The 27,196-nt window shown below is 37.8% G+C and overlaps 2 protein-coding genes across 3 annotated transcripts; both read right to left on the bottom strand.

Annotated features, from left to right (window-relative positions):
• Positions 1 to 245: 245 nt before the first annotated feature.
• LOC108989160 lies at positions 246 to 7,277 on the bottom strand. Its single transcript, XM_018962679.1, has 12 exons — positions 7,169 to 7,277; positions 6,759 to 6,833; positions 5,354 to 5,743; positions 5,040 to 5,085; positions 4,825 to 4,903; positions 4,626 to 4,671; positions 4,432 to 4,530; positions 4,116 to 4,184; positions 3,763 to 4,018; positions 3,008 to 3,114; positions 843 to 2,152; positions 246 to 520 (listed from the first exon to the last, which is right to left on the bottom strand). The coding sequence occupies exons 2-11, from the start codon at positions 6,807 to 6,809 to the stop codon at positions 893 to 895; spliced, it is 2,403 nt and encodes an 800-aa protein (XP_018818224.1). The 5' UTR covers positions 6,810 to 6,833; positions 7,169 to 7,277; the 3' UTR covers positions 246 to 520; positions 843 to 892.
• A 462-nt stretch (positions 7,278 to 7,739) lies between these two features.
• Positions 7,740 to 26,403, bottom strand: LOC108989171 (ABC transporter B family member 25, mitochondrial-like). Of its 2 annotated transcripts, XM_018962693.2 has the most exons (20): positions 25,676 to 26,403; positions 25,338 to 25,568; positions 25,038 to 25,224; positions 24,756 to 24,817; positions 24,017 to 24,060; positions 23,688 to 23,790; positions 23,307 to 23,414; positions 22,767 to 22,850; positions 22,581 to 22,641; positions 21,874 to 22,019; positions 21,657 to 21,773; positions 21,102 to 21,190; positions 19,729 to 19,817; positions 15,932 to 15,987; positions 10,118 to 10,198; positions 9,924 to 9,989; positions 9,723 to 9,815; positions 9,177 to 9,241; positions 8,327 to 8,462; positions 7,740 to 8,048 (listed from the first exon to the last, which is right to left on the bottom strand). In XM_018962693.2, the coding sequence occupies exons 1-20, from the start codon at positions 25,991 to 25,993 to the stop codon at positions 7,905 to 7,907; spliced, it is 2,280 nt and encodes a 759-aa protein (XP_018818238.1). In that variant the 5' UTR covers positions 25,994 to 26,403; the 3' UTR covers positions 7,740 to 7,904. The 2 variants fall into 2 exon arrangements, with proteins under 2 accessions (XP_018818238.1, XP_018818240.1); XM_018962695.2 differs by lacking the exon at positions 7,740 to 8,048 and having other exon boundaries at positions 8,350 to 8,462; positions 9,165 to 9,241.
• Positions 26,404 to 27,196: the final 793 nt, after the last annotated feature.

The following is a 27,196-nucleotide window of genomic DNA, read 5'->3' as shown; positions in this document are numbered from 1 at the left end:
GCAAACTATATAAAAATCTCAAAAATTTTATGCGCAATCACTTTTGTGTATTTCTTGCGCACTCTACTAATGTGATTGGTTGTATCATTTTTTTAATATAAAATATGTTTTGGCCAATCACATAAGTGGAGTGTGCAAAGAGTACACAAAAGTGACTGTATGTAGCAGTTGTCAAAAAACCTACTCCCTTTTTCCCACGTGTTGATGAATATTTTGTTTTTTCTGAATATATTCATTTATTCATACCAAGAGAAAATACCAGTTAGGTACCATTAAAACACAAGCAGCCATGCTGCAGACAGCTGCGGGTAAACTACTTAAGGAACAAAAGGTAAGCAACAAAGTGCAGACAGTACAACTACAGATTGGCCAAAAAAAAAAAACTAAGAATTTGTCATTTGGATTACAAACTGAATGATCATAAAATGGTCATAGGAATACCACGAGCTGCTAGAGAATTATTGAGCTTGATCCGTTTCTTTCATGTGCTTTGGAAGAGTTTGTGTCTAACATCTGATATCTGCACCGATTATTGAGCTAATTTATTTATGAGTAATTTTACATACAACTGTAAATTACGTAAATGTCGCATAATTGTTTTAAAAAAGAGTGAAGTCTACTATTAAAAAATTAATTTTTTTCATTTAAGTATCATATTTTATTCATTTTTTTCAAAACAATTACATGTCAGTCCGCGATCGCACAGTTCATTATTATAAATAACTTTTCAATTTATTCACACTCAGCAAGCAAGCAGATAAAATATGAATAGAAACAAAGGGAAACTGAAGTTTACTTTAACAGATGCAGGGAAAAAAGTAAATATTTATCATCCATCTCACCTGAAGTTTGCAGAATATATAGGAGTCCAGCTCTGTGCTTAATTGACTGATCACAGCTGAAGAGCCAAATCAAGCTGCTTGCTATTATCCGATGAGGACTGTCGTTGACTATCCTCCGCTTGGTGGCTTTCGGGAGTAGCCTTGTCATAGAAACTCATTGCATGTAATACGGCCATTTTCTGAGCTGCTACAAGTTGTGATGCTCGCAGGTGTGGTGTTCGCTCACGCAATATTGTGCTTCGGCCGACGAGTCTGTTCTTGTTAAGCTGCATCTGCACACTTGGAAAACCACGGCTTGTTTGCGGAGTTGTGGATCGGGGCCATTCCAGGGATTGCGCTGCCTGTTCTCTGTTAACTCTACCCTCTTCCTGTGAGCCTAATCTATTCAAGAAAGTAGTGTCCTGAACCGACACTTTAGGGGCTTGTGAAGTCAAGACAGAAGAGTTTCCTGACATCAGCTCCTGCAGCCTCGAATGTAACACGTTGGCCAATTCATCCGGCTGCATCTGGTTACGTGGTTGGTTAAATTCTGCCATCATATCAATAGTCTGGTACTTGTCGCACGTGTTTGTGATCCCATCCCCAACAGGAGTGTTCGTATTTTCAATTCCAGAGAGGGGAAAATGTGAACCGTACCACATCTCTCCATATTGATTTTGATGTGTAGTATCATATCGATCATTGCCATGCAGAAGGTTCATACTTTCATCTGTGCAGATTTGTTTTCCTTTGGATGAACCAAAAATGTCGATATTTCCACGTGTGTTGGAAGCTGCTACTTCCGGGGAAGCAATCTTGACAGCCTTTATGGTACTGAAGTGAGGGTTTACCCTTCGCAGATCACCGCTAGTTCCCATTATGTCAGAGGAGGGAACCATGCCTCTGAAGAAAGTGTTATCCATGTCCATTCTGCTATCGGTGCAGACCATCTTTCCTTTGTAGGCAGCATCATGGGTATTAATGCCGCAACTGGTTTGGGCATTTTCTCCTTTGAAAACATCACCATGACCATCCAATCGCTTGTTGGCATCATCTAAATAATCCCCAGGTAAGTTATGGAGGATACTCTGAGGTATTTCACCATTGTTCACACCATCCAGATAATTAGGTGCCAGAGTGAGAGATGGTGGAGGAACTAGCCAACTTGGAGTACTACTTGTAGAAGGGGCTTGAGCCTGGAACTGACTATTTGAAGCTTCAATCTGCCTATATTTTTCTAATTTCCTATTGGCAACCATTTGAGCCGTTGGTCCCAAATCTTTAACAAACTCCATCAGACTTTCCTTGTACCCAAGTTCCCCATCAATAATCTACAAACCAGACATATATCAATCAGCACGGGCAAAGAGATAAACGTCTAAGAAATAAAAAGTACCAGAACGTTATTATGCATATAGCATACCGAAGTAATGCTAATCATAACAGTTATAATTATCAATTGTATCTCTCAGGTTAAGCCCAAAAGCTCTAATGACAAAAGGAAAAGGGAAAGAAAAGGATTAATAATAACAAAGAAGATGGATTCGTATTCTGCATGTGTTGTGCCTAATGCCTTAAATCTTTTTACATTGCTGACTCCCCCTTCTGGAAAAAGGAAGGTGGCGATAGGTTGACAATTAGAAGCTTAAGATTTATAGTCATATCTTATGGAAATCAATCATACAGCCCCAGAGAGAAATGAGAGGAGAAAGAGAAAAGGCTGATAGCTGAATGTAACAAAGTGACAACTAGGTCTAACTCCTCCCAATTTCTGCCTTTTCTTGTGAAAAGATTGTTAGGGAACCTCGAATTACCTTTACAGCGGTAAGCTAAAAGACCCCTTTTACACTAATATTCTAGTACTGGTCAAACTTAAGTAAGATCCTGGCCCTTCTGGGAGAAGTGGTTTGCATATGGTCCCACCCTTCAACATTTTGCTTAAAGAGCTGGTTTCCAACCTGCGGACCCGTCTTGGTAGCCTAAAGGTTTTTCCTTTGTAGACTATGTTAAGGTTAAACATGATGATTGGAGTTTGATATTCTTGATAAATAGATACATCTCTGATGTACTTTGTAGACTAGATTAGACAGACAGCAGGGACCTTTTCTTTTGGGAGAGTGCATGTGTAGTGCAGGCCTTTTTTTCTTTTTCCAAACCCAACATGCGTTGGTGTATGATAAACTTACATGAATGAGAGGTTTCGGGAGATCGTATTGTGATGAAAATATCGACTCATTCTCCCTGGGAGGCTTATATGTTTGACGCCTTTCTGTTCCAAACCCAGCTCCAGATCCTGTTCAAAGCAAAGAGAATTTTTATCAAGGATTTTTCCGCAGTAACATCCACAAGAGTATTGATGCAGAGAAATAGGGAATGCTGTTAATATTTTGGAAAAGAAGCAACGAGAAAGAGAGGTTCAATGAATACAGATGCGCACAAGGATTTTTCTATAATTCAATACCACATGAGAGACTACTGCAAAGAGAGAACAAAAACAAGAACAGAAACTATGGTAACCATGATTAAGGCAATCTTTGATTTACAGCAAAAGATAAGATTTTTTAATCAATGGATAGCTCCAGGGAATTATAAAGCCCTTTTATGTGTTCAGTGTGAGGGGAGAAATTTTCAAAGATAAGGTGATTGTCAAGGTGAGCTCTTCTTTCAAGCGTCCAACATCTGGGGCAAACAGCCTCAGTTAATCCTCAAGTCTGTGAATTGATTGGATTTCTTTTAGTCTCATGCAGAAGTCAGCCTAAGACATCTATAGATGAACATATATTCTGGACCCCTGAACTTGTACCAATTAACCTCAAGTGACTCAATTGCATTTTCCAGTCTAAGGGAGCTTTGAGTTTCTGATCTCATACAAGAGTGCCCAACATAGACTTTGTAACAAAATGCGAAAGAACTAAGATGTAGATTAGCCTTTGTTTCTTACCAGAAGGAATTTTGTTCTGTCTTTGCTCAAAATGAGAGTTCAAATCAAACAGTCGTTCTGTTTTGGTGTTCCTCCTTGGCGCAGCACCAATGTTCACCTTGCCATATCTAGCGCGCTTAGTGCTTGGACCTGCGGCTTCACCTTGGGGTTTCCTCCCGGGGCGTTTTTTTGTCAGAGAAAACTCAAGCACAAAATTTTCTGGATCAGTTTTCAGAGCATGAAAAACCCTCTGGGCCAGTTCTTGTATACTACGAGCCTGGATACCAAATTATATGGAGATTGATGGAGAAAGTTGAGTTCACCTGGATGCCATTCATATACTTTATACTACAAGAACTATATTTCCAGTGTACCTCTCTATAAAATACGGTGGTCGACGAATTGAAATGCATTGCATTGTTGCTAATCAGAAACACATCATGCTGTACACAACTCCAAGAAAGGATAATCAGTTAGTAATTCTTTAATGAATTGGATAATTTCAGAAGCAGATAAGCTTTCTTTCCCAAAAGATGCAGAGGCCAGCATCCAACCTGCTTACATACTTGGACAAGAATGCTTAGCGCGCGATCGATAACCAATTTAGAAATTCAAACTAGATAGCAATGTTCATATAATGATAGCAAAAGGCATGGGAATTATTTCAAAAATAAACTTTAGGCGAAAAACCTCAAATTGCTCTAAGCTTGTATACATTCCTTCCTGAAGTTTGGCCCTCATTGTGCCAAAATCCATTGGTTCTTTAATGATTCTGTAGTATCCTTCCACCTTCAAAAAGCAAGAAATCCATTATTATTGTGGGCTGGAAAGGAACCGGACATTCTAATGAGCAGAACATGTTGACACCCAAAACAGCCACGAACCTCTTCAGGGTCAACTGGCTGGGCAAATATTTCATATGTATCTCTCCTACATAGGGAAGAATATACGGTTAAGACAAGAAAATCATGCTTCAAGAGAAGAATTCCCATGATGTTTGTATTGTTTGAAGTCATTGATCAAGCAGTGGAATTGACTCATTTTCCAGCTGCACCAGATCTATGATAAATGCGGAGTGCTTACCTTTGCAGTATATCGATGACAAACTCAAGTACCCGTTTTTCTGGCAATCGTTGTAGAGATGAAGAACTTGCTCGATGATCTAATTCAATACAATCATAGTTATCCAATAAAAAGGTATATGAACAAGTGAATCACTTCTTAGAGATCATAATGATCACCAGGATGTTAGAAGAGTAGAACATAGGTACATATGTATAGATCAATGGGAGACTCACCATTTCGAATTGAAGTACTTCCATGTTTTGGATCATTTTCTCCTTCCTGCATGCAATGGGAACGTGAGAAAAAGGAAATAAACTACATAAAGGAAATCGGAATTAGGAATGTACGTTCGTCAGCCCTGCTACAAAAAAAGGCGACAAGGGACTTCTTGTTATGGTAAAAGCCGCAGAAGGTGATGCGAACTTTTCATCCTTAACGGTAGAATGATATTGTGCATACGACATCAAACTCGGCAAAACAGCAATCAATAGAGAAGTAAAAATGCAGACAAAGGCAGAAGAGAAAGTTGTACGAGAATGAGCGAGACCTGTGCTGGAGAAAAGTAAGCGGGAGAACTAACAACTACGTCTTCAAGTCTTTTGCGCTTCACCCTCCTGCGGTCGTACTGCTTGAAAGTGGGGGGACGAGCATGCTGCTGCTCCTTGTGCTGATCTTCTTGCACTTGAGTATGCTGAAAATGCGGGACTCCAGCTATGGAGTTGGTTTTGAATGCAGCAACGGACACAGTCTCGTTCCCTGCAGTCAAGAGAGGGTTGGAATTGGTGACGCTTGCCTTCTGCTGTTTATCCCCTACCGTCGTCGTCGTCGTCGTTGTCGTCGTCTTCTTCTTCTTTTCCTCCTCCAATGCCCATATTCTGACGCTCCTCCTCCTCGTTTCTAGCATATCTCCTCCCTCGTCCGCCATTTTACTCCCTCCCTACATATATTATGTATGTAACACGAAGAAACACGTACGTACACGATTTCATAACCAGTTTCGAAGCTTCAACGCCCCATGCATGTGTACTACTCTTTTGATTTGGCCAATTTACAAAAAATGAACAAAAAACATTGCATCCGATTTCATACATACATGTTATAATATCATTGTGTTGTGATATATATATATATATATGCATGTATGTATATGTCGCGCTAGAAACCTTGAGAGAAGAGATAGTACTCTTTATAAAACGACAAAAGAATTAATAAATAATTAGGGACATGCACAACTCAGTTGTAACGGCTGCACACCATTTACTCTTTCGGTCTACACCAGGAAAGTACAGCTTCACTATATAAATGTTGGAATAATCTTCCAATCCAATACCCAACCAGAGGTTGACATGTCAGCCCTTCATTAGTTGTCCAATAATAAAATTAGATACAGCCTTATCTTCCAAATAAATAGTCTTCTATTTTGTTTTATGCCCTCTTATATATATATTTATATATATATATATATATATATATATATATTGCAAGGCCAAAACCGCGTCACGCCATGCCGTCGTACCGCAGTCAATATCTAACTCAACAAAGTCGTCTTCATCCTTTGTAAAATGATCAAAAACAAGTTCCCTCTTATTATTTCAGTCGATTTTTCTCAAAATTGTGACATGCAAATAAATTTTGGTAAAAACTTCCTCTTTTTCTTTAGCAATGGGGTTTTTTTTTTTTTTTAACTGACAGGTCTTCTTTGTATTTTTATTATTTGGGGGGCAAATAATACAATTTTGTAGATGAGTTATGGCATTATTTAGGCAGATCTTGACTTGGTTAATTGATGAAGTAGAACGCTCAATTGATGAGTCATATATACTAATTATCTCCTGCGATCAAATGAAAAAACTAAGAAAGGGAAAAAAATAAAGAGGGTCATGATATCGTTCATATGTACCATGCTTAGAGGATGAAAAACTTGCATGCAATCTTTTGTCTTTCTAAGATACCTCTTTCATATCTTCGTTCCAGTCAATGAAATCCCCCAATTGAAACTTCATCACAACGAGCTCCGATGCACAGTTCTAAATTGATAGCATTGTGAACTATGAATTAGAGAGGAAATCCCCATTTTGATTCACACATATATAAGGTTCAAAACAAGTTGATTTGAAATAAGAGCTTTCAAAGTCAGGACTTTTGAATCTTCTCTAAGGATGTGGTGTGTGTGCTTTGAGATTTATACTGATCATCTTGGTTAAAACAGGGCACCATGCTGAATGTTTTGATCATGAAAAAAGATGGGAAATTACAGTAAAACATGTAAATGTAATAGGATGCAAGGTCTGTAATAATAGCAAAGGAGGATCAAAGTTTGCAGTGAACAGAAGGAACAAGCCATTAGGGATACAAAAATTACCAAATCAACTAGAAGAAAGTGAAACCAGCCTCACTCTTTGGCAAGCCAGAATCTCTCCCAAGATTGGCAAACAAACCTCTCAGTGCTCCTCCACTCTAAGGACCTCCATTAAGCCTAACATTACCACTCAGAGGAGACTTGGATTAGCTCCGCTCCTTGGCATGGTCTTAAATAGCAACGCCGGGTGCTTTCGGTGGTAGGGTTAGCCGTTACGTGGAACGCTCAATGTGCCAAATGTACGGTAATAAAGCTTCTTCTCTGGAAATGCATGTAACTTCCAATTTGGCTCGGCGTGAAATTATTACGCCATATTTGGTATAATGCCAATGCATTTGGTGGTGTCATTACTAATATGACAAAATTACTACGGTAAGCTGCAATAAAGCTTAAATGTATTCAACAATAGCAATGAAGAACAAATGCACACATATACAGTAGCAAAATTATACCACAGGCAACATTTCGACTAAGACCACACTAATCCTGCTTGCACGTGCATATCGTGTCAACATTTTGTTACCTCAAATTGCATCGATTGTAAGATTAAAGCACCGAAGTACACTTCATAGGCAAGACTCAAGTAGGAATTTTCTTCAATATATATCGATTCTGAACATTGTTTATGCAGAATGAAGTCAAATAAACAAAAAAGAGAGATTATATAAGTTCCATTTCCTATTACAACGTTTCCTATAATTTTTCTCTGAGAAAACTAAAGGTGAAGAAGGGAGGACATTCATGCCTCCAATTTGATGGTTGAATTAAGTGCATCCACAGTGTTATTTTGCTGTCCCCACAGCTGTGCATATCTTCCCGCCTTTGACAAGAGAACTTCATGGGATCCTTGTTCAATAACCTTCCCATTCTCCAGAACTACGATCTGAACATTATATTTTTAACTATGGATAAGTAACATATAGGAACAAAATATTGGTAGAGAGTAACAGTAGGTGCATAGTAAACTTCATAGCATATTGAAATTGCCATTTTCTCTCAATTGAGGTGTGCTGACCAACAGTGCAGCTGCCCTAAAGTTTTGGCATGTATAAACTACTAAAACATCTTTTGTTAATCCACAAAAAGAATCCAGATTTCAAACTCAACCTTGAGAACTAAACACTGTTAGATGTACTCATGGTTGTTACCAAGAATGCTTACCTCTTCACACTGCATTGCAGTGGTAAGCCTATGAGCAATGAAGACTGAAGTTCGATTATTTGCTAGAGACTTCAATGCGCTTAAAATCTCTGCTTCTGTTGTGCTGTCCAGAGCACTTGTAGCTTCATCACACAACCTGAAGATATCATGAAATCCATTGTATCAATAACAAACCAAAAAATATTGTAACTCGTATCTCTCCATTCGGTACCAAGAGCAGTATGTTGACCAAGATTTTAAGTCATACACCCATCAAATGAAATCATTGTCTCTCATTAGGGTTAAAAAAAGGGCAATGAAAAATCAGACCTCACAAGTTAATTATTGATGGCTTGAATGTTTACCCACAATTAGTCATTTGTGAGGGAAAAATTTGAACATGAGTTTGCTCAAAAGATTAAAACTGAGTGCACTAGATTTCACAGCCTATAGATTCAGTGGAAGCGAAGAACAAAAGGTCAAAAAACCACCAAAGTAGAAACACGAGAGAGCTTTCAAATTGCTATTGGCATAGGCACAGGCAATATAAGACTCAAGCATAACTGAATGATAATGTGAAAGGAATCAGGACATGATATCTTGATTATAGCACAGAATTTGTTTTGAAACAGTCTCTAAAGAGTGACAAAAGAAAACAACTCCAAAAAGATGTTCTCCAGGTAGCACATAAAAAGTATGGTTCTCAAACTAGTGATCTCACCATTCAAGTTTAAACGGGTAGCTCCTTAAATTATTTTTAGAGTACGACTTTATGTTATTGACCTTAAGTTCTTATTTAAATGCGCACAGATGAGATACATGAATCCAAAGAAACTCCAGTAAAAGATAAAATATATACAGAATTGCTCACAGAATTGCAGGGGCTTTCAAAAATGCACGAGCTAGTGCCACACGCTGCTTCTCACCGCCACTTAACTGTATAGAAAAGCCACCAAATCAATGAAAAATCAAGGGTTTACCAGCGAGCTCCACAAACCTTTTTCAGGCATTACAGATATTTGGTCAGCAATTTTCCTGAAATCTTAAGGGTCTGCATTGAGCATTTTCTTTAGCAGATGATGAAAAACTCCATAAGATTCATGTATTTACTAAAGCGGTGTCTCACCTAGAACATTATAAGAATGAGTTTACAATAATTCTCAAAATCATGCGCAGTGTACTCCAGGGATCTTTCAGCCAATTATAAAGATACTTCCATACAGCTTAAAGTTTTCACAGAATGATAATCTTATTATCAACATCACAGAGACATATATCTTATGGAGAGCTGACGATTGTATTCAATAAAGGGGGTGTTGGGAAGTCGAGCCCCCTACTTCTCCAGCATCCCAGCATGGAAAGAGGGATGTTTTACCACCATAACTAGGAAAATTTATTACTGCAGTAGTCCTCTCACCTTCAGCCCTCGTTCCCCCACAACAGTAGAATATTTATCAGGGAAGCTCATGATAGCCTCATGAATTGCTGCACGTTGAGCAGCATCATACACCTTTCCAGGAAAAATGTATTAGACAACAAAATAACCTAGAATATTCAACAGTGCATAATATGCAGAGGAAATAAACAAATACAGGAGTAACATATGTTCATTACATACTTCTTCTTTGGTTGCTGAAAGACGACCATAATGAATGTTATGAAATATTGTGTCATTGAAAAGTACCTGTTCATCAAGCACAAGTTGCTTGCCTTTTAAATATAACAAAATGCAAGAGCTAATAAAGGTTATCTTGGCATATAAAGAAGGATATAAGTACACAAACAAATACAAAATCACTTAATTGAACTAACCGTATCTTGTGGCACAACACCTATAGATTTCCGTAGACTCTCAAGAGTTACCTCACGAATATCTTGACCATCTATCCTTATCTGCCAAGGACAAATTCATTAGTCATTAGGGAAGCAAACCATCGATTACAAAGCCATAACAGATTAAAAAGATGAGTTCCATTTTAAATGTAACTGAGAAAGAATATATCATTCATCACATTAAATTGGAGACGCTTATTGTGTCTATATCCACCAAAGTATGTTCCAAGAATGAACAAATAGATGTGAAAATATAATTACAATGCCAGAGATAAAGCTAGAAGAAATAAAAACCCTCTAAAATATGAGAGTTAAATCACCACTTCTTCAAAAAATTTCAGTTGATGGGAATAGATTAATTTGATCATTTAATTTATGTTTTAACACTGCCCCTAAGGTCAATCTCCTCCTTAATAAGTGGTTCCAACCCGTGAAATATTTATTTGAAATTGGGTGAAGTATGGAGTTAAGGTTTGAACTCAGAACCTCTGCTTTGATTGCATGTCAAATTATCATTTGTCCAAAAGTTTAAGCTGATGGGAAGAGGTGAATTTAGTCATTTAATTCTCATTCCAAAGACCACAAGCAGTTCTGATGAGGAAAAGAAGCAGACCAATAGCTGCAATAATTGGCACCGAGCAACAGGTGTCATTAAAATTCTATATGAAGGTGATAATCAACTGTGAAGTTTTGCTCCTCACTATATGTACTGTGCTACAAACAATATATTAAGTAATAACAAGTGTCTTGTTTTATCTTAATCATAAGGAAAATTATAATTAACCCCAAGAACTGCCACTTTGTAACAGATCTCCAATTTACCAATTTCGACACTTCCAATTTTCAACTTTGGTTGTTTCAGTGTACATCCTCTATGGTTTTCTAAGGCCTAAAATTACCAAATTGCACTGGTCAAAGAAACAAAAACAAAAACAACAATGCAGGCAAGGAAAATTTGGTTACTTGATGTTAATAGGCTGTGCGGCAACCTATTAGTTAGGTTTGCCGCAGCTATGTCTTTATTATCTTTATATGGCATGTCTTTATGTATTTATATGGCATGTCTTTATTATCTTTATTTTGTACGGTTAGGCTTTCCAAAATAGGGATAGCGTGTACAGCTAGGGGATTGAGAGAAAATCTCGGTTGTAATTGCTGTATAGTTTTTATATATATGAAAGGTCTCAAGACGTGAAAGTCATTCAGACAAAATTGACATGGTATCAGAGCTATTTTCTGAACCAGAAGTCTTTGTTGTCTAAATCTCGCGTAGTCTCTTGGTTTAGCCCTTCGGGATCTTTGATTTTCTAGCCAATTCTGCATTTCTTGGTGGTGTGTTTTCTTGGAGGTTTTCTGGCGTTGCTTGGTTTCTGTCTGGTCTTATCAAGGTATCAGTTGCGGGTATTGGAAGTCAATATTGTTTTATGATGTCAGGAGAAAAAACTATTGTGCGTTTTAATGGAAAAAATTACTTGGCCTGGGAGTTCCAATTTAGGATGTTTGTGAAAGGGAAGGAGTTGTGGAACCATATAGATGGCAAGAGTAAAGCTCCTGACAATGGAACAGATCTTGTTCAATGGGAAAGCAAGGATGCAAGAACTGTGTCTTGGCTATTGGGATCTATTGAGCCTCACATGGTGAATAATCTTCGTTCCTTCACAATTGCTAAGAAGATGTGGGAGTATCTGAGGCGTATCTACAATCAAGACAACAATGCGAGAAGGTTTCGGTTGGAGTTGGAGATCACTAACTACAGCCAAGGTAATCTGTCCATTGAACAATTCTATGGTGGGTTTCTTAATTTATAATGCGAGTATTCGGGCATTATTCATGCCAAGGTTCCTCAAGAAGCACTAGGTGCACTTCAGGAGGTTCATGCAGAGAGTCAGAGAGATCAATTTCTGATGAAGTTGAGATCAGAATTTGAGACTACACGAGCAGGTTTGCTAAATAGTGATCCTGTCCCCTCGTTGGATGTCTGTCTTGGTGAATTGTTAAGAGAGGAGCAGCGGCTGTCCACTCAACTTGGAATGACACAAGATAGGATTCATTCCGAGATGGTTAATGTGGCCTATGCCGCTCAGGGAAGAGGATGAAACCAGTCACAAATTCAATGCTACAGCTGTGCAAGGAATATGGGCATATTGTAAGGAATTGCAGCAAGGAATTCTGCAACTATTGCAAGAAGGATGACCATATCATTAAGGAATGTCCAATACGAACCCAAAACAGACAGGCAAAGGCATTTCATGCGGCTCTTCAAACCCCACCAGTGGCTTCAGATCTTTCACAGAATGTTGCAGCCACCTCCTCTAGACCAGTTGGTGTTAATCAGCCTGGACTCACGCCAGAGATGGTGCAAGAAATGATTATGTTAGCTTTCTCTGCTTTCGGACTTCAAAGTAAGGGTCTCCAACTCACACCTTCTTGATTTGTGGATTCGGGAGCCTAAAATCATATGGCTGGAAGCGCAAATACGTTACATGGTATTCGCAAGTATGAAGATGCCCAGCACATTCAGATTGCTAATGACAGTACGCTTCCTATTACTGCTGTTGGCACTGTTGGACATGGTTTCAGTTATCTTTTTGTGTCATCGGGTTTGTCTACAAGCTTGATTTCTGTCAACCAATTGGTGGATACTAACTGTGATGTTCATTTTTCTCGTGGTGGCTGTATTGTTCAGGATCAGAGGTCCGGAATTGTGATCGCAAAGGAGTCTAAAGTGGGACGTTTATTTCCTCTACATTTTTCTATTCCTAGTTTAATGTCTTTGGCTTGTACTACAGTAGCGAATAAAAGTGAGGTATAGCATAAAAGATTGGGCCATCCAAATTTTGTAGTATTGACACATCTAATGAAACATGGTCATTTGGGGAATAAAGATCAGTTTTCATCTCTTAGTTTGTGTTTCGATTGTGCTACCTGTAAACTTGGCAAAAGCAAGACTTTACATTTTCCTATCCATGGCAGCTGTGCTACAAAATGCTTTGAGATCATTCATTCTGATGTTTGGGGTGTTAGTCCAATCATTTCACATTCTCAATAGAAGTACTTTGTGACTTTCATCGATGATTATAGTCGTTTCACCTGGGTCTATTTTCTTCAATCTACGGCAGATGTGTTCTCTGTGTTTCAGACCTTTGTTGCTCTTATTGAAACACAATTTTCCACTTGTATTAAGTCTTGTATTAATTCGCTGGGGGGGGGGGGGGGGGGAGAAAATATATGTCTCACAATTTTCAGAACTACTTACAGCAGAAGGGTATCCTTTTTCAGCGCTCTTGCCCTTACACCCCACAACAAAATGGGGTGGTTGAGCACAATAATCGGCATCTCTTGGATGTTGTTCGTACTTTGTTAATTGAATCTTTTGTTCCATCTAATTTTTGGGTTGAAGCCTTGTCTACTACCATCTACTAATCAGTCCCTTCATACTTTTGGGTGTGTTTGTTTTGTCCATCTTCTGCCCACTGAACGCCACAAACTTTCTGCTCAATCTGCACGATGTGCCTTTATGGGGTATAGTAATGCTCATAAAGGTTTTTGTTTGTTATGATGCTACTGCTAATAAACTTCGTGTATCCAAAAATGTGATTTTCTTTAAGAATCAATATTTATTTCAGTCTCACCTTCTTTCAAAATCTAATCTTGCCATGCTTCCTAATTTTGCCGATGTGTCACATGTTGTTGAACGCTTTAAGTCAGGTGTGATGTACCAGAAACAAACGTCGTCCACGCCCAGCAATGCCCCTTCCCCGACACCACTCCCCACCTGATCCAGTGGACATTGAACCTCGATGATCTAGCAGAGTCACTCGACCCCAAGACAGGTATGGTTTTTCTCATACGTCACTCACTGCGACTTTGGATACTATTGCAGTGCCTCGTTCTTATTCTCAGGCATCTCTGCAAGCTTGTTGGCAGCGAGCTATGCAAGAAGAGTTTCTGGCACTACAAGAAAATCACACTTGGGATATTGTGTCTTGTCCTCCTAATGTGAAACCTATTAGGTGTAAATGGGTCTAGTTAAGTTTTGATCTAATGGCTCCTTAGAGAGGTATAAGGCTCGCCTAGTGGCCCTTGGAAATCGCCAGGAGTATGGCATTGATTATGAGGAAACGTTTGCGCTTGTCGCAAAGACTACGGTGCAAACCGTCTTGGCCATTGCTGCCTCAAAAGGCTGGGCCCCCTAGCAGATGAATGTCAAGAACGCCTTTCTACATGGGGACCTTAAGGAGGAAATCTATATGACTCCTCCCCAAGGTTTGTTTTCTACACCATCTTCAGATGTTTGTTGCCTGAAACGGTCTTTGTATGGCTTAAAGCAGGCACCGCAAGCTTGGTTCGATAAGTTTCATTCCACTCTTTTTTATTTCAATTTTGTTCAAAGCAATTTTGATTCATCTCTCTTTCTCCGAAAGACTACTACCGGGATTGTCTTGCTTCTTGTCTACATGGATGATATCGTGATTACTGGAACGAAATCCCAGTTGATTGAGCGGTTACAACAGCACCTCAAGGCTTCCTTTCATATGAAAGATAGAGGCCGTCTATAGTATTTTCTCGGTCTTGAGGTTCAAACCACACTAGAAGGTACATATTTGCATCAGCACAAGTATACACAGGAGGTGATTACTTTGGCTGGTCTTTAGGAAGGAAATTCGGTTCTTACACCTTTGGAGGTGAATTTGAAACTGCAACAAGGGGAAATGGAGCTTTGTTATGATCCCTCATTCTACCGGCAATTGGTTGGGAGCTTAAACTATTTAACGATTACAAGACCCGATATTTCCTTTGCTGTCCAACAGGTTAGTCAGTTTATGCAGGCACCTCGCCACCTTCATCTTGTAGTTGTTCGACGTATCATTTGTTATCTCAAGGGGACTTCTCGACGTGGGTTGTTCTTTCCAGTTGGATCTTCTGTTCTACTAGCTGGTTACAGTGATGTAGATTGGGCAGGATGTGCGGACACTCATCGTTCTGTCATAGGTGGTGTATGTTTCTCGGAAATGCTCTTATCTCTTGGAAGAGTAAGAAGCAGGCTCGCGTTTCAAAATCCTTTACGGAGTCTGAGTATCGTGCTATGTCTTCTGCTTGTTCTGAGATTGTGTGGCTTCGTGGGTTGTTGGCAGAACTTGGTTTTCCTCAACTCCAGCCTACTCCGCTTCATGCTGACAACACGAGTGCTATTCAGATTGTTGCTAACCCGGTCTTTCATGAGCGGACCAAGCACATCGAAGTGGATTGTCATTCCATACATGAAGCTTTTGATAGGGGTGTGATTACTCTTCCTCATATTTCCACTATTCTTCAGACAGATGATGTATTCACCAAGGCTCTTACCTGGCACCGACATCAGTTCATGATTGACAAATTGATGCTTCTTGATCCACCCGCATCAATTTGAGGGGGGTTGTTAATAGGCAGTGAATCTTGGTTGTAATTGCTGTATAGTTTCTATATATATGAAAGATCTCAAGACGTGAAGGTCATTTAGACAAAATTGACACTTGAGGCCTTAAAATAGTATGGAGAGTGCATATCACAACTTGAGTTTCATATTGGGGTGACATGTGCCGACATTGTGTAGTTTTGTTTATTTTCTTGATGAGTAAAATAAAATTTTACTCAAACAAGTAAATAGGCATAGCCGACATTGCATAGTTCAAAGGTCAAATAGCAAAAGAGACAATAGTTCAAGGGTTGTACTCCAGGCATTAGAAACAAATTATCAGGCCGTATTATACCAATAGCAAACAAATTACAGAGAAGAACAACATTATTTCTTACACTTCCAGAATGGGTGTCAAAAAGCCTGAAGAGCAATCTAAGAATCGTTGTCTTGCCTGCAAGCATATACCAAGTTCAAAACATTAATGATGCTGCAAGGAGATTGAGTAGAAAACCATCCAAGGATGCAATGATAAGGCTATAATTTAACACGCACCGGCTGTAAGGATTTAGAATAAATTATCTGTATTTATAAATAGATATAAAGTACTCACTTGTTCAAGTAAAAAATTTGAGTAAATGAGCATCCTTTATGACAGATTAATACATGTGCAAAAAACTCTATACGCGTGGACTGACGAGAACAACTTGAAAGAAATTGAAAAAGTTCATAGAAGCAAAGCTATAAATGGCCTACTTATTTAACAAAGTGTTTAATAAGAAACACAATTACACCCTCATTTTGGAAACACTTATGTTTCCTCCACATACAAAGTTTCCAAATGAGAAGAAATTAAAATAGTTTTTGCATCCAATTCATAAGTTTCTCTACAACCAAGAAGAGCCCGTCCACAATCACACACCAATTTTTATACATTGTTTTCTCTTGTGCAATGAACCATGCATTAGTCGCACATGTGCACCCACACCAAGACACAGAGAGAAGGGGAGAGAGAATATCATCAATGCAGTTATGAGCCATCTTCAGTTGAGTGACGGTTTGGTTCACAAGTCTAATCTCTGCTGGACACGTAGCCCATGGAACAAAAATTATTACTTGGATATATCCAATGGACAATGATGGGTTATATAATGACATTTTGTTCTCATCGTGGCATGTAATTAACAAAGGGGGTTGAAAGGTCAAGTGCCAATATTCAAATCTTAGGGCGGTTGGTCCTTGGGAATGAAAGCATTGTCTTGCTCCTCCAACTATCCTTAATGACATTGTTACCCAGATGACTAACCCAAGAGGGGGTGAATTGAGTTTGTTGTTTAACACAAAATAATAATGAGTAGTACATGTAAGGAGTAAGGGTAAGAGAGATGCAAACTCAGTATTTTAATGAGATTTGACCATACTACCTATGTTCTCGCCTCAAGCTCTATCCCTTGAGGATTCTCAAATCCACTATTTAACATCCTTCGGGTGGAGGTAGAAGGCTATTACACATTTGAGCAATAATGCTTCAAAGAATTCATGTAGAACACATTCTACACTTGCAATCATCTTATGAGTGGTGATTCAACCATTTCCCTGTGTAGAACTCCTACTACACTTACAAGTGTTATACATACTCTTTTACAATTAAACAAAAGTTTATAGTGGGTAGGTAGAGTACACTCCCCACTTATTTTTTATCCTAATTCTCTTTTCTTGCAGGGTGTCTAATAAGATTGAGAAGTTATTTTGGGCTTTCTTGTGGGGTGGAGTGGGGGAGGAAACTGAGTTCCATCTTGTTAATTGGAATAAAGTTTGTTCTCCAATTTCAAATGAAGGCTTGGAGTTCACAACTTGAGGACATTCAATAAAACCCTATTGGGGAAATGGTTATGGAGGTACCAATTGGAGGGGGAATTGCTTTGGAAGGAGGTCATTGATCATAGATACGGAAGTGCTTGGGGGGTTGGAGTTCTAATGAAGTGAGGGGGTGTATGGTGTGGGCTTATGGAAATTTATTAGGAGGGTTGGAAGAGTTTTGCCACTCATATTTGTTTCGTAGCTGGTAAGGGCTCTAGAATTAGATTTTGGTGTGACACTTCGTGTGGAGATCACGCACTCTATAGGGCTTTCCCAGCTCTATATCGCATTGTTGTTAATCAGGATGCTTCTGTGTTAGATTTGTTGGCATTTTCCCATGGTTCTCACTAGTGGGATGTTCAACTTAATAGAGATGTTCGTGATTGGGAAATGGATATTGTTTACGATTTTTTTAGTCTTATATATTCTACTTGAGGCCTAATTGTACATGGGGATAGGATGCAGTGGAGGCCTAATGAGAGCAAACGATATACAGTGAGATCTTATTACTAGCTGTTGGCATCACATGGTAATGTTCCTTTCTCGTGGAAGAATATTTGAAGGTCTCATGTGCCTTCCAAAGTAGCTTTCTTCATATGGACCACCTTTCTTGGGACTATTTTGACCATGAACAATTTGAGGAAGTCGGGTCCCATTGTTATGGATTGATGTTATTTGTGGAAGAAGAATGGAGAATCAGTGGATCATTTATTAGTGCATTGTGATGACAAGAGTGTTGTGGGATGAGATCTTTAGAAGAAATGGTGTGGCTTGGGTTATGCCTTTGAGGGTGGTGGATTTAATAGCTTGCTGGAAGGATATTCAAGGTTGTCTCCAAGTTGTTGCAGTTTAGAGGATGATTCCTTTGTGCATTATATGGTGTATTTGGATGGAAATGATGATTCATTTGTGCATTATGTGGTGTATTTGTGCATTATTCTAGAGACGTCTCCCCTTACAATTCTAGTGTGGCAAGAAAACACCCTCCACCCTCGTCTAATGTGCTTCCATACTCCCACTCCCACAAACCCCATGTATCTCCCTAGTGCCCCCCCCCCCCCCTTGAGGTCAATCATCAACTTCCATAAAGCTTCTCGTTCCATATTATACCGCCACAACCACTTTCCAATTAGAGCCCGATTGAATACCATCATGTTTCTAATTCCCATCCACCAGAAGAGATTGGGGAACATACCTTGTCCCACTTGACCAAATGGAATTTGAATTCATCCCCCAGTCCACTCCAAAGGAAGTCACAATGAAGTTTCTCAATACGGATCGCCAAACTCGCTGGGATTGGGAACAAAGATAATAAATAAGTTCGTAAATTGGACAACGTGCCTTTGATTAGGGTGATCCTACCACTTTTCGACATATATAATCTCTTCCAACCTGCCAATCTACGTTCAAATGTATCATACACATGCGAAAATGACTCAAATTTTCGAACTTTCAAACATATCATGCACATGTGGAAAAAACAATAAATCATTTCTCAAACTTCAAACTTTCAAACCTATCATGCACATGTAGAAAAAGACAATCAATCATTTTCAAATTTCAAATTTTCAATCATATCACTCACATGTGAAAAGGGCAATTAATCATCTTTCAAATTTTCAAACGTCAGGCACATGTAAAAAAATGAAAATTGATTTTCATGGGTTCATAAAAAATATTTTTGAGCCTTAAAAACTTTTTCAAATTAGTAAGAGATGTACAAAAAGATATTCTCAGAGCTTCGTTCTTAGTCTTGTTAATTTCTTGCTAATGCTTGGTTTGTTGATTATTTTTTATCTTTAATGCTTCATGATGTGATCAACTTGAGACTCTTTTATATTTGAACTTGTTTGTTGTCATCAAAACCCTTAAGCAGCTACAAAATCATATGGTGCTTGAACAGACACCTACAGCATCTCTTCGTCTTTCCTAAACATCCACATGGACTTTGCCATTATAAAAAGAGGTTGTTCAGTCTCGGTTACAAAGCATCCTCTACCAAGCCTTGCACTAAGCCAACCTAAGTACTGACCATGTTTCCTTTCACCTCCCTCCCTGAGGACATGCAAGGTCAAATATTCAACCAAACAATGGCTATCTCCTTCTGTTACCTTGCTAGTGTGAAGTTGAGCTGTCACGACTTCCACAGGCTGGTGGAACCAAACCTATTCTATCAGTATGCTGCAGTGGGGTTTCATTTAAAAACTGAAAGGCAAGGGTCTATCTATTTTCAATTTGTAGGATGAGGTCTCACTATAATATATCCCTACTTTAAAAGTAATTTCAAATTATAGCCGTTAATATATGAGAAGAAAGAAACACAATAAATCCTTACCACTGCCACTAGTTCCAACAATAGCCACACTTTTCCCAGCTGGTACAACAAAAGATACCCCATCAAGAATCTTTCTTTCCGTCAAGTAGCTGAAGTTTTAAGTAAATCAATGAAGATGCATCGGCAAATCATATAATAAAAAATAAAATAAAATTAGAAATGAAGCACACTTATTAACAAGATTGATACCATAATTGAAATCTCCAATCAAATTCCATGGTAAGCATGAATGAGAATTTCTAGTTTGGAGAGACTTTAAACATGCACACATTATAGTTGACAATCATACAATACCATACATTTAATAAGAGGCAGAATCAGAGAGAGAGAGAGATGGAAACTTAAACTTATCAGAGTTACAAGGAATGGGCAGAACATGGTAAGTTGATGCAAATATCAGTTACATCAATTATGAAACCAAGAGTTGAAGGGGAGTTTAGAATCCATAGCAGTACTTGCAAAATTTAAATAATAAAATAAAGATACCAAAATGGAAGAAATTATACAGAAGCATTGTGACCAATTACACAAAGAAAAAGGACATTCTAGTTATGCAATCCAGTCCAAAGACATTGCAGATATTGAATGGGTAAATGGTAGAGGCTATCCACTGTTATGACATCTTACTTGTAACAAATAAAAGAGTGTAGCTTGGGCAATGCCCTTTATCTTTTATTAATAAAGTCTTCTATCTTCTCAAAAAGAAAAAAGAAAATAGAAAAAGAGGTGCTAAAGGCTGAATATACAACATGACACAGAAGAAAATCTTCAAGTTTACTCATATCTCGTAAGTGCTCGCAAGTACAAGATCCAAACCCAACATTTGATGGCATCAGGGTGTGCTTGATGTCCATTCTTAACACAGCTCCAACAAACTTTTCGGGTCTGATGGCTCACCAACAGAATAACAGAACTTGTTGGACTATGAGATCTCCGGTTCAAGATTTGGTATGGGGACATGTGAGGCCCATATTTGTTAACGGTTATTAGGTGAGCATGCTCATCTTTATAAGATATGTGCTTGATATATATTGTTGGCCTACTTCCTGTCCAGCTCAAACATTTGGGATAGATGGTCTGAATAGGTGTAGCTTTGAAGCATCCATTTAATATATATACATATATATATATATTTTTTTTTTCAAAAGAGAATGCTTCAATAACATGGTGTAGTAGTTTTTCAGATAAGATAAATCCCAACTGATGACCACTTTCCACTTCTTGTTACACCATAAATTCCGCAACTATCTAAATCATTATGCTTAGAAACCAATGCATCGTATAAATAGCTTTATATATATGTATTTAGATATACATATATATAAAGTAACTATATAACAGATAACAAAAAATGAAAAGGAAAAACCAGCTACCTAAAGTGTGCATTGTCAAACTGAATGCTCCCTCCTCCATCCAACTTAAGAGGCTTTGCATCATCTTTATCTCTAATGTCAGGCCTCTCCTGCATTAATCATTGAACGAAATGCTATTGATTCAATGAAAGAGGCAATAAGAAACAAAGTTGTCTCAGAATTTAGATTACTAGGAAGAACAAGAAACAGAAAAACTTGTATATGCAAAGGAAAAGTCTCAATCTTGTATTTCCTTTTCCTGTCTACACTAGAAGGGCTCATGAAATATATAGTTGTGTTTTTGTGTTAGAATGGATGAGCAAAAACTTTGTGAAAGTGCAATGAATAAAGAAAAAAAATATGTAGCCAAGGTAATCAGAGATCTTTTTCTCAGCATTCATCATCATCAAAGCAATTCAGAAAGGATCTTGATCTCCAATAAAAAAATGCTCAAGGCATAAACCCACAGAGATGAAACAAGATCCAGTGTAAAAGAAAAATTAAGGAACAAAAACAAACTACTACATTCATCAGAAAAAACTACAAGAAAATTGCGGGACGTTCCATGAGAAATACCTCCAGTAACTGAAACATGGACTTCATGTCAATGAGACTCTGTATGGTCTCTCGATAAACACCACCCAGGAAATTCAGTGGAAGCGATAATTGGAAGAGAAGCCCATTCACCATGACCTGTACAATGGCATTAATAAAAAATTTTGTGTGACCAACACTCAATCACTTTGAATAATACAAACTTCATTACAAGTGAGCGTATAAGAATATATTTTACCAAATCACCAACTGTTATCTCGCCATTCATAATTCCATGCGAACATAATACCATGGCTGTTGACAGAGCCATGCTAAATATAAAGTTTTGGCCGAAGTTCAAAAATGCAAGGCTACGTTGTGTTTTTAAAGCAGCATCTTCATACCCTGAGCAATACAACCACCAATTGCAATAGAAACAGCATTAAGATTCGATTATAGTAAATTTCCCATGAAAAAAATTTAAATGTAATAAATAAACTTCCATTTTTGCTGAACTATCAGGAAGAAAAACAACAGTATAGACGATGTTAAAAAGGTACTTGTGGTGTATTAGTTCAAAATTGAAAAAATAAATAAACTTCCATTTCTGTTGAAACTATCAGGGAGATAAAAAACAGCATAGAAGAGATTAAAAAGGTACTTGAGGTGTATTAGTTCATCACTTTAAACTCTTAAAAGGCACGAAGCAGGAGAAATTTCCCAAGTCCAAATTAGGATAGGAGTGAGCTTGTTAGTGCCTAAATTTGTTAGTCAGTGCAGGGCCTACATACCCTTAACTATCCCAGACCTGCGTGGGCGTCAACCCTTTAAACTTAATACCACTCCCGTAATAAATAAGCATCAAGGTATTGATACGTCTACTTCATTCACATTAATAAAGTTGTTTTTACTCATAAAAAAATTAAGTATCAAGGTAAAAACAACAATGACAGCGAGACAACTTACTCTTTAAGTACTCATCATATTTATCAACATCAAATGCTTCATTGTTAAAATATTTCACGGTCTGGAAAAAAAAATAACACAGCATCATGTCAAGATAGAAGAAACAATGGCCAGAATGGAAGAAGATAAGGCATAAAATAATACATAAGTAGAAAAGCAGGCAAATAAGGCACATCAGAGCCTTACCTCATAATTAATAAGTGAATCAATTGCTCTTGTGCTTGCATCATTGTCAGCTTTATTCATGGCCTTTCTAAACTTAGTCCTCCACTGGGAAAGGCAAGGAAACCACTTACTGAGAATGGTAACCCAAAATCACCTTCTTGAGAGAGATGTAACCAAATTTCAACCTCCAACTCCCCCCCACACCCCCCAGTAAAATAAAAATAAAAATAAAAATAAAAATAAAAAAAATAAAAATAAAAATAAAAATAAAAATAAAAATAAAAATAAAAATAAAAATAATAATAATAATAATAATAATAAAAAAAAAAAACCTCAAAATGCAAGCCCATAGGACTAGCAAGAGAAAATAGCACATGTGCTTTTAAACATTGTGGTATGGCTTAAGATATTTTTGTAATGCCTAGAATCTATGAGAATGCAATGTGATGAAGGCTGTTTTTTGACATCATCAACAAAAACAAAGGAAACAAAGTGTACAAATCCAATTCTAGAAACCATAAAGGCAGGTTATTGACAAAGACCTGGCAGGAGAAGTTACACCTGTGTCACGGTAAACGTGAAAATGACATATGCAGCAACTGATAGAGAAGTAATCCACGCAAAAGGTGCTCCAAACTTGTACGCCAGTATACCTGATACCATAGATATCTGGAAAGATATATGTTAAATCTGTATAAGTGATTCAGGGAGCAAAAGGCATGTGCATGCATAACCATTTAATAAGAAGATGCAACAAAGGGAAATGACCATAGTGTAGTCCAAATATAAAAAATCCGTGTAGTCCTAATATAAAAAATCCATGTATCACTATTTGATTAATTCTTATCAAAAAAATTAATACAGCATCATTCAAGGGTACAAAATCGAGTGTCATCATAAAAGTTACGTCGCTAAATAACAGTCAAGTCTACATGTGCTTACCTCTAAGATGGTGGGTACAATATTGAACAGCATAGATGAGATAATGAAATTTATTGCGCGGCTCCCACGATCAATTATTCTATTTAATGCACCTGTTTCTCGACTGGAAATACATAAACCAAGTGAGAAAAGAAGCATATGTAACTTAAATGCTCAAAAAGGATTTAATGTAATTGGCAAATGACTTAGTTCATTGCGGATGAAATAAAAACTGAGAACACCATAGGCATTAATTATGCAGAAGGGCAATTGTTCACTTTAAAAGTTAAATAAAGTATTATAAAAAGAAAAAAAAAAAGGGACAAATTTCTTATATGTTAATGCAGTACCTAAGATGATATTGAAGGTCGAGGTCAAGCAAATGTGAAAACACCTGCACAAAGATTGATATGATTACGTAAACTGTGCTGAGAAATTGGCTGAGGGGTATATAAGGATCTCAGTTGTATGAAATAAGAAATCATGGAAAAGAAAAATGGGTTGGATGTATGAATATGAAAGCTATATTGGAAGATAATATACTTTTTTTTTTATAAGTAAACGATTGTGTTAATAATAATAGGTATAGCCCAAGTATACAAGATGGTATACAAGAGATAGCACCTATCTAGGAGGAAACAAAGGATACAAGAAAGTCATGAACATCACAACCATTAAAATCTACAGCTAGGGCCCATAGAAATAGAGTTCTAATAAAAAGAGATCTAAGTTCCTCTATTGTGCACTCCTTGTCTTCGAACGTTCGATCATTTCGCTCCTACCACAAACACCACAGAATACAAATAGGAACCATCTTCCACACAGCTTTGATTTGTGGGATACCTCCCAGCGCTGTCCAGCTGGCCAGGAGTGCTGTCACTGAGGCGGGCATAACTCAAGCTAAGTCTAATCTGCGAAAAACTTCATCCCATACCACTCTAGCAAGCTCACAATGCATCAAGAGATGATCGACGGTCTTGCCAGTTTTCTTACAAATTGGAAGATAATATACTTGACAAGCATAATGCAAAGATATTTCATATGCTAATGAAATAAAGTCAAAAACAGAAACTTGGGATTGGCTTTCACCTTCCTAGATACAGATCGAATTGTTCGCAAAGCCACCTTAGAAAACACAGCAGTCCGCAACTCTGGTGCAAGAGAGTTGAATCCGGTTACAAGAATAAATCAGTGGATAACGAGAAAGAACCAAGAAAATGATAGAAGAAAAATGATTCTTATAGATATATACATATATGTATATCTGTATATGTATAGGGAATATGCGCGCATGAATGGCTAAAGGAAAATGTGAAAATAGAAGATTGACATGTAGACCGAAGAATAAGAAATTACATCATGTGGTAGTACCGTTGAAAGCAGAAGCACCCGAGCGCGCAATCCCATATCCAATCAAAACAGCAGCTGGGGTGGCAAAAAGGGCTAAAGCCTTTGAATTGGCGGTAGTAAAGGAAGCGAGAGCAGTAGCATTGCCGGTTGCGGTTGTAAGCCAATCGACAGCAAGCTTGAAGAGGAAGGGCACCTGAACGTTCAAAATCTGAAAAAAAAAGGAAAAAAAAAAAGAAGAAGAAAAGAATACCCAGTGAAAAAGGGAAGGGAACGGGGGTAGAGCAGCAGTGAATAGTCGTGAGTGATGACTGACTGACAGACCTTGGCGCCAACGAGAAAAGCCAAGGCAGCGAGGACCCTGAGACGGAATTCGGGGTTCTCTCTCATCCATAAGAAACTAGCAAGAGTCCGGAGGATTTTCGTATCGGTGACTTCGTTCTGGGGAGGTACCTTAGTTTTTTCAAGCTTTGGGGCTACAGTTGCATCATTTTGATTGGTATCAGAGTTGGAAATTGAGGTTGAGAACAAAAGGCGCCCATTCAGCATGGAACTCTGTTTTGGAAAAATAAATTAAATACCCAATTCGGTCATTAATCAAATAAGCAAGGATAAATTGCATATTGAGATGAAAGAACAAAAAGATAGATATGATCACTAACACGATGTAGAGGGTAAGGTCTAGCAGCTCTGCCGGGGGAAGAAGAGGGTGAATCGAAAAGGAAGGCCTTGAGACGAGTTCTTCTGACATCCCGGTTTCCGTTGCTGTTGGGAAGACATCGATCACCACCACCACCATTGATAGAGACAGTCGGATTAATGTTTGTTGAATTGCGAAGAGAAAGCATAATAGGACGAGGATGGTAAGAACGTAGGAGAGTGGCATCGCCAGCGCCAACACTCGGAGACGGAATCTTGCACTCGAGGACAAGCCCAGGAGCACTAAGGCGGCCCCTCGCCGTTGTAGCGGAAGCAAACATTCTCTTTCTCTGTACAACACCGCTGCTCTTGTTTTTTACGATCTTTATTCAACGCCCCGATTCTGAATACCAAGAAATGGAATCGAACACCCAGGACGAATCGAATCAAAGCAGAGACAGGAGAGAGTGGGAGAGAGGGAGAAACCTGAGAAGTTGAAGTATCTATTCGTACAGCGATTCGCACGCTGTGCTGTAGAGTAGCCTCCTCAGGCTAGAAGAATATAGAGCTCGGTATATAAATCGAACAATGGCTATAAAACACGATGAAAAAAGATATTAAAAAATCCGTGAAGATGGGAGTCGGAAGCAGAAGTAGCAATGGTGTTCAAAAAAAAAAAGTAGCAATGGAGTTGTATGACGTTGCGATGGCCGGCGGGGAGGCAGGCCAACCAAATCTCTGCGCAATCATCACAAAACATTTGACATTACATTTGGTACACAAACTGACTTTAATTTATTTTTGGATGGGTTTAGAGTTGAATTGAGATGATAAAATATTATTATTTATTATTATTATTATTTTAAAATTTAAAAAAAGTTAAATTATTTATTATATTTTATATTAAGATTTAAAAAAATTATAATGATGAGTTAAGATGAGCTCAACTTCCAAACGAAGCCTTAAACTAATTATTTATAACTCTTAACTTCTTTTTCAACTTCTTGTAACAAAAATTAAACCTATTTAAACATATTTCGTATATTTAAATATGTAAACCAATTTATTTATATTTCAATAGAATTTATAAAATATATTATTTACCTATTAATTCAAATCATTTAATATCACTTTAATATTTAAATGCAGCCTAATTCTAGATGTTATAACGTTCTTAGGTTGAACTACAAAACTAGGACAACTACATTTGAGACAAAGGCGTACAGCAAGACTTTGTGAAATAGAAGTTCCACAAGAGTAAGAGTATGGGCAAAAAAAAAAAAAAATCGGTAAATCGGACAACATCGAATTGAACCGAACCAGTGAATTTGGTTCGGTATTAGTTCTATTTTTCTCAAAATTTGTTCGGTTCTGATTTTCTTTTGTTTAACACCGGATGGTCCAGATCGGATCGGTTCATATATATATTTTTTATATTGTATAAAAATTTTTTATATTATATATAATTATATATAAAATAATTTTGTATTATATGATAAATTATTAATTAATATAATATTAAATTTAAAAATCATATATAAATA

Source organism: Juglans regia, chromosome 14 (genome assembly GCF_001411555.2).
Source record: "Juglans regia cultivar Chandler chromosome 14, Walnut 2.0, whole genome shotgun sequence".
In the NCBI taxonomy this organism is placed as follows: Eukaryota; Viridiplantae; Streptophyta; class Magnoliopsida; order Fagales; family Juglandaceae; genus Juglans; species Juglans regia.
Note: the sequence above shows the minus strand (reverse complement) of the source record. Positions and strands in the feature narration are given on the sequence as shown.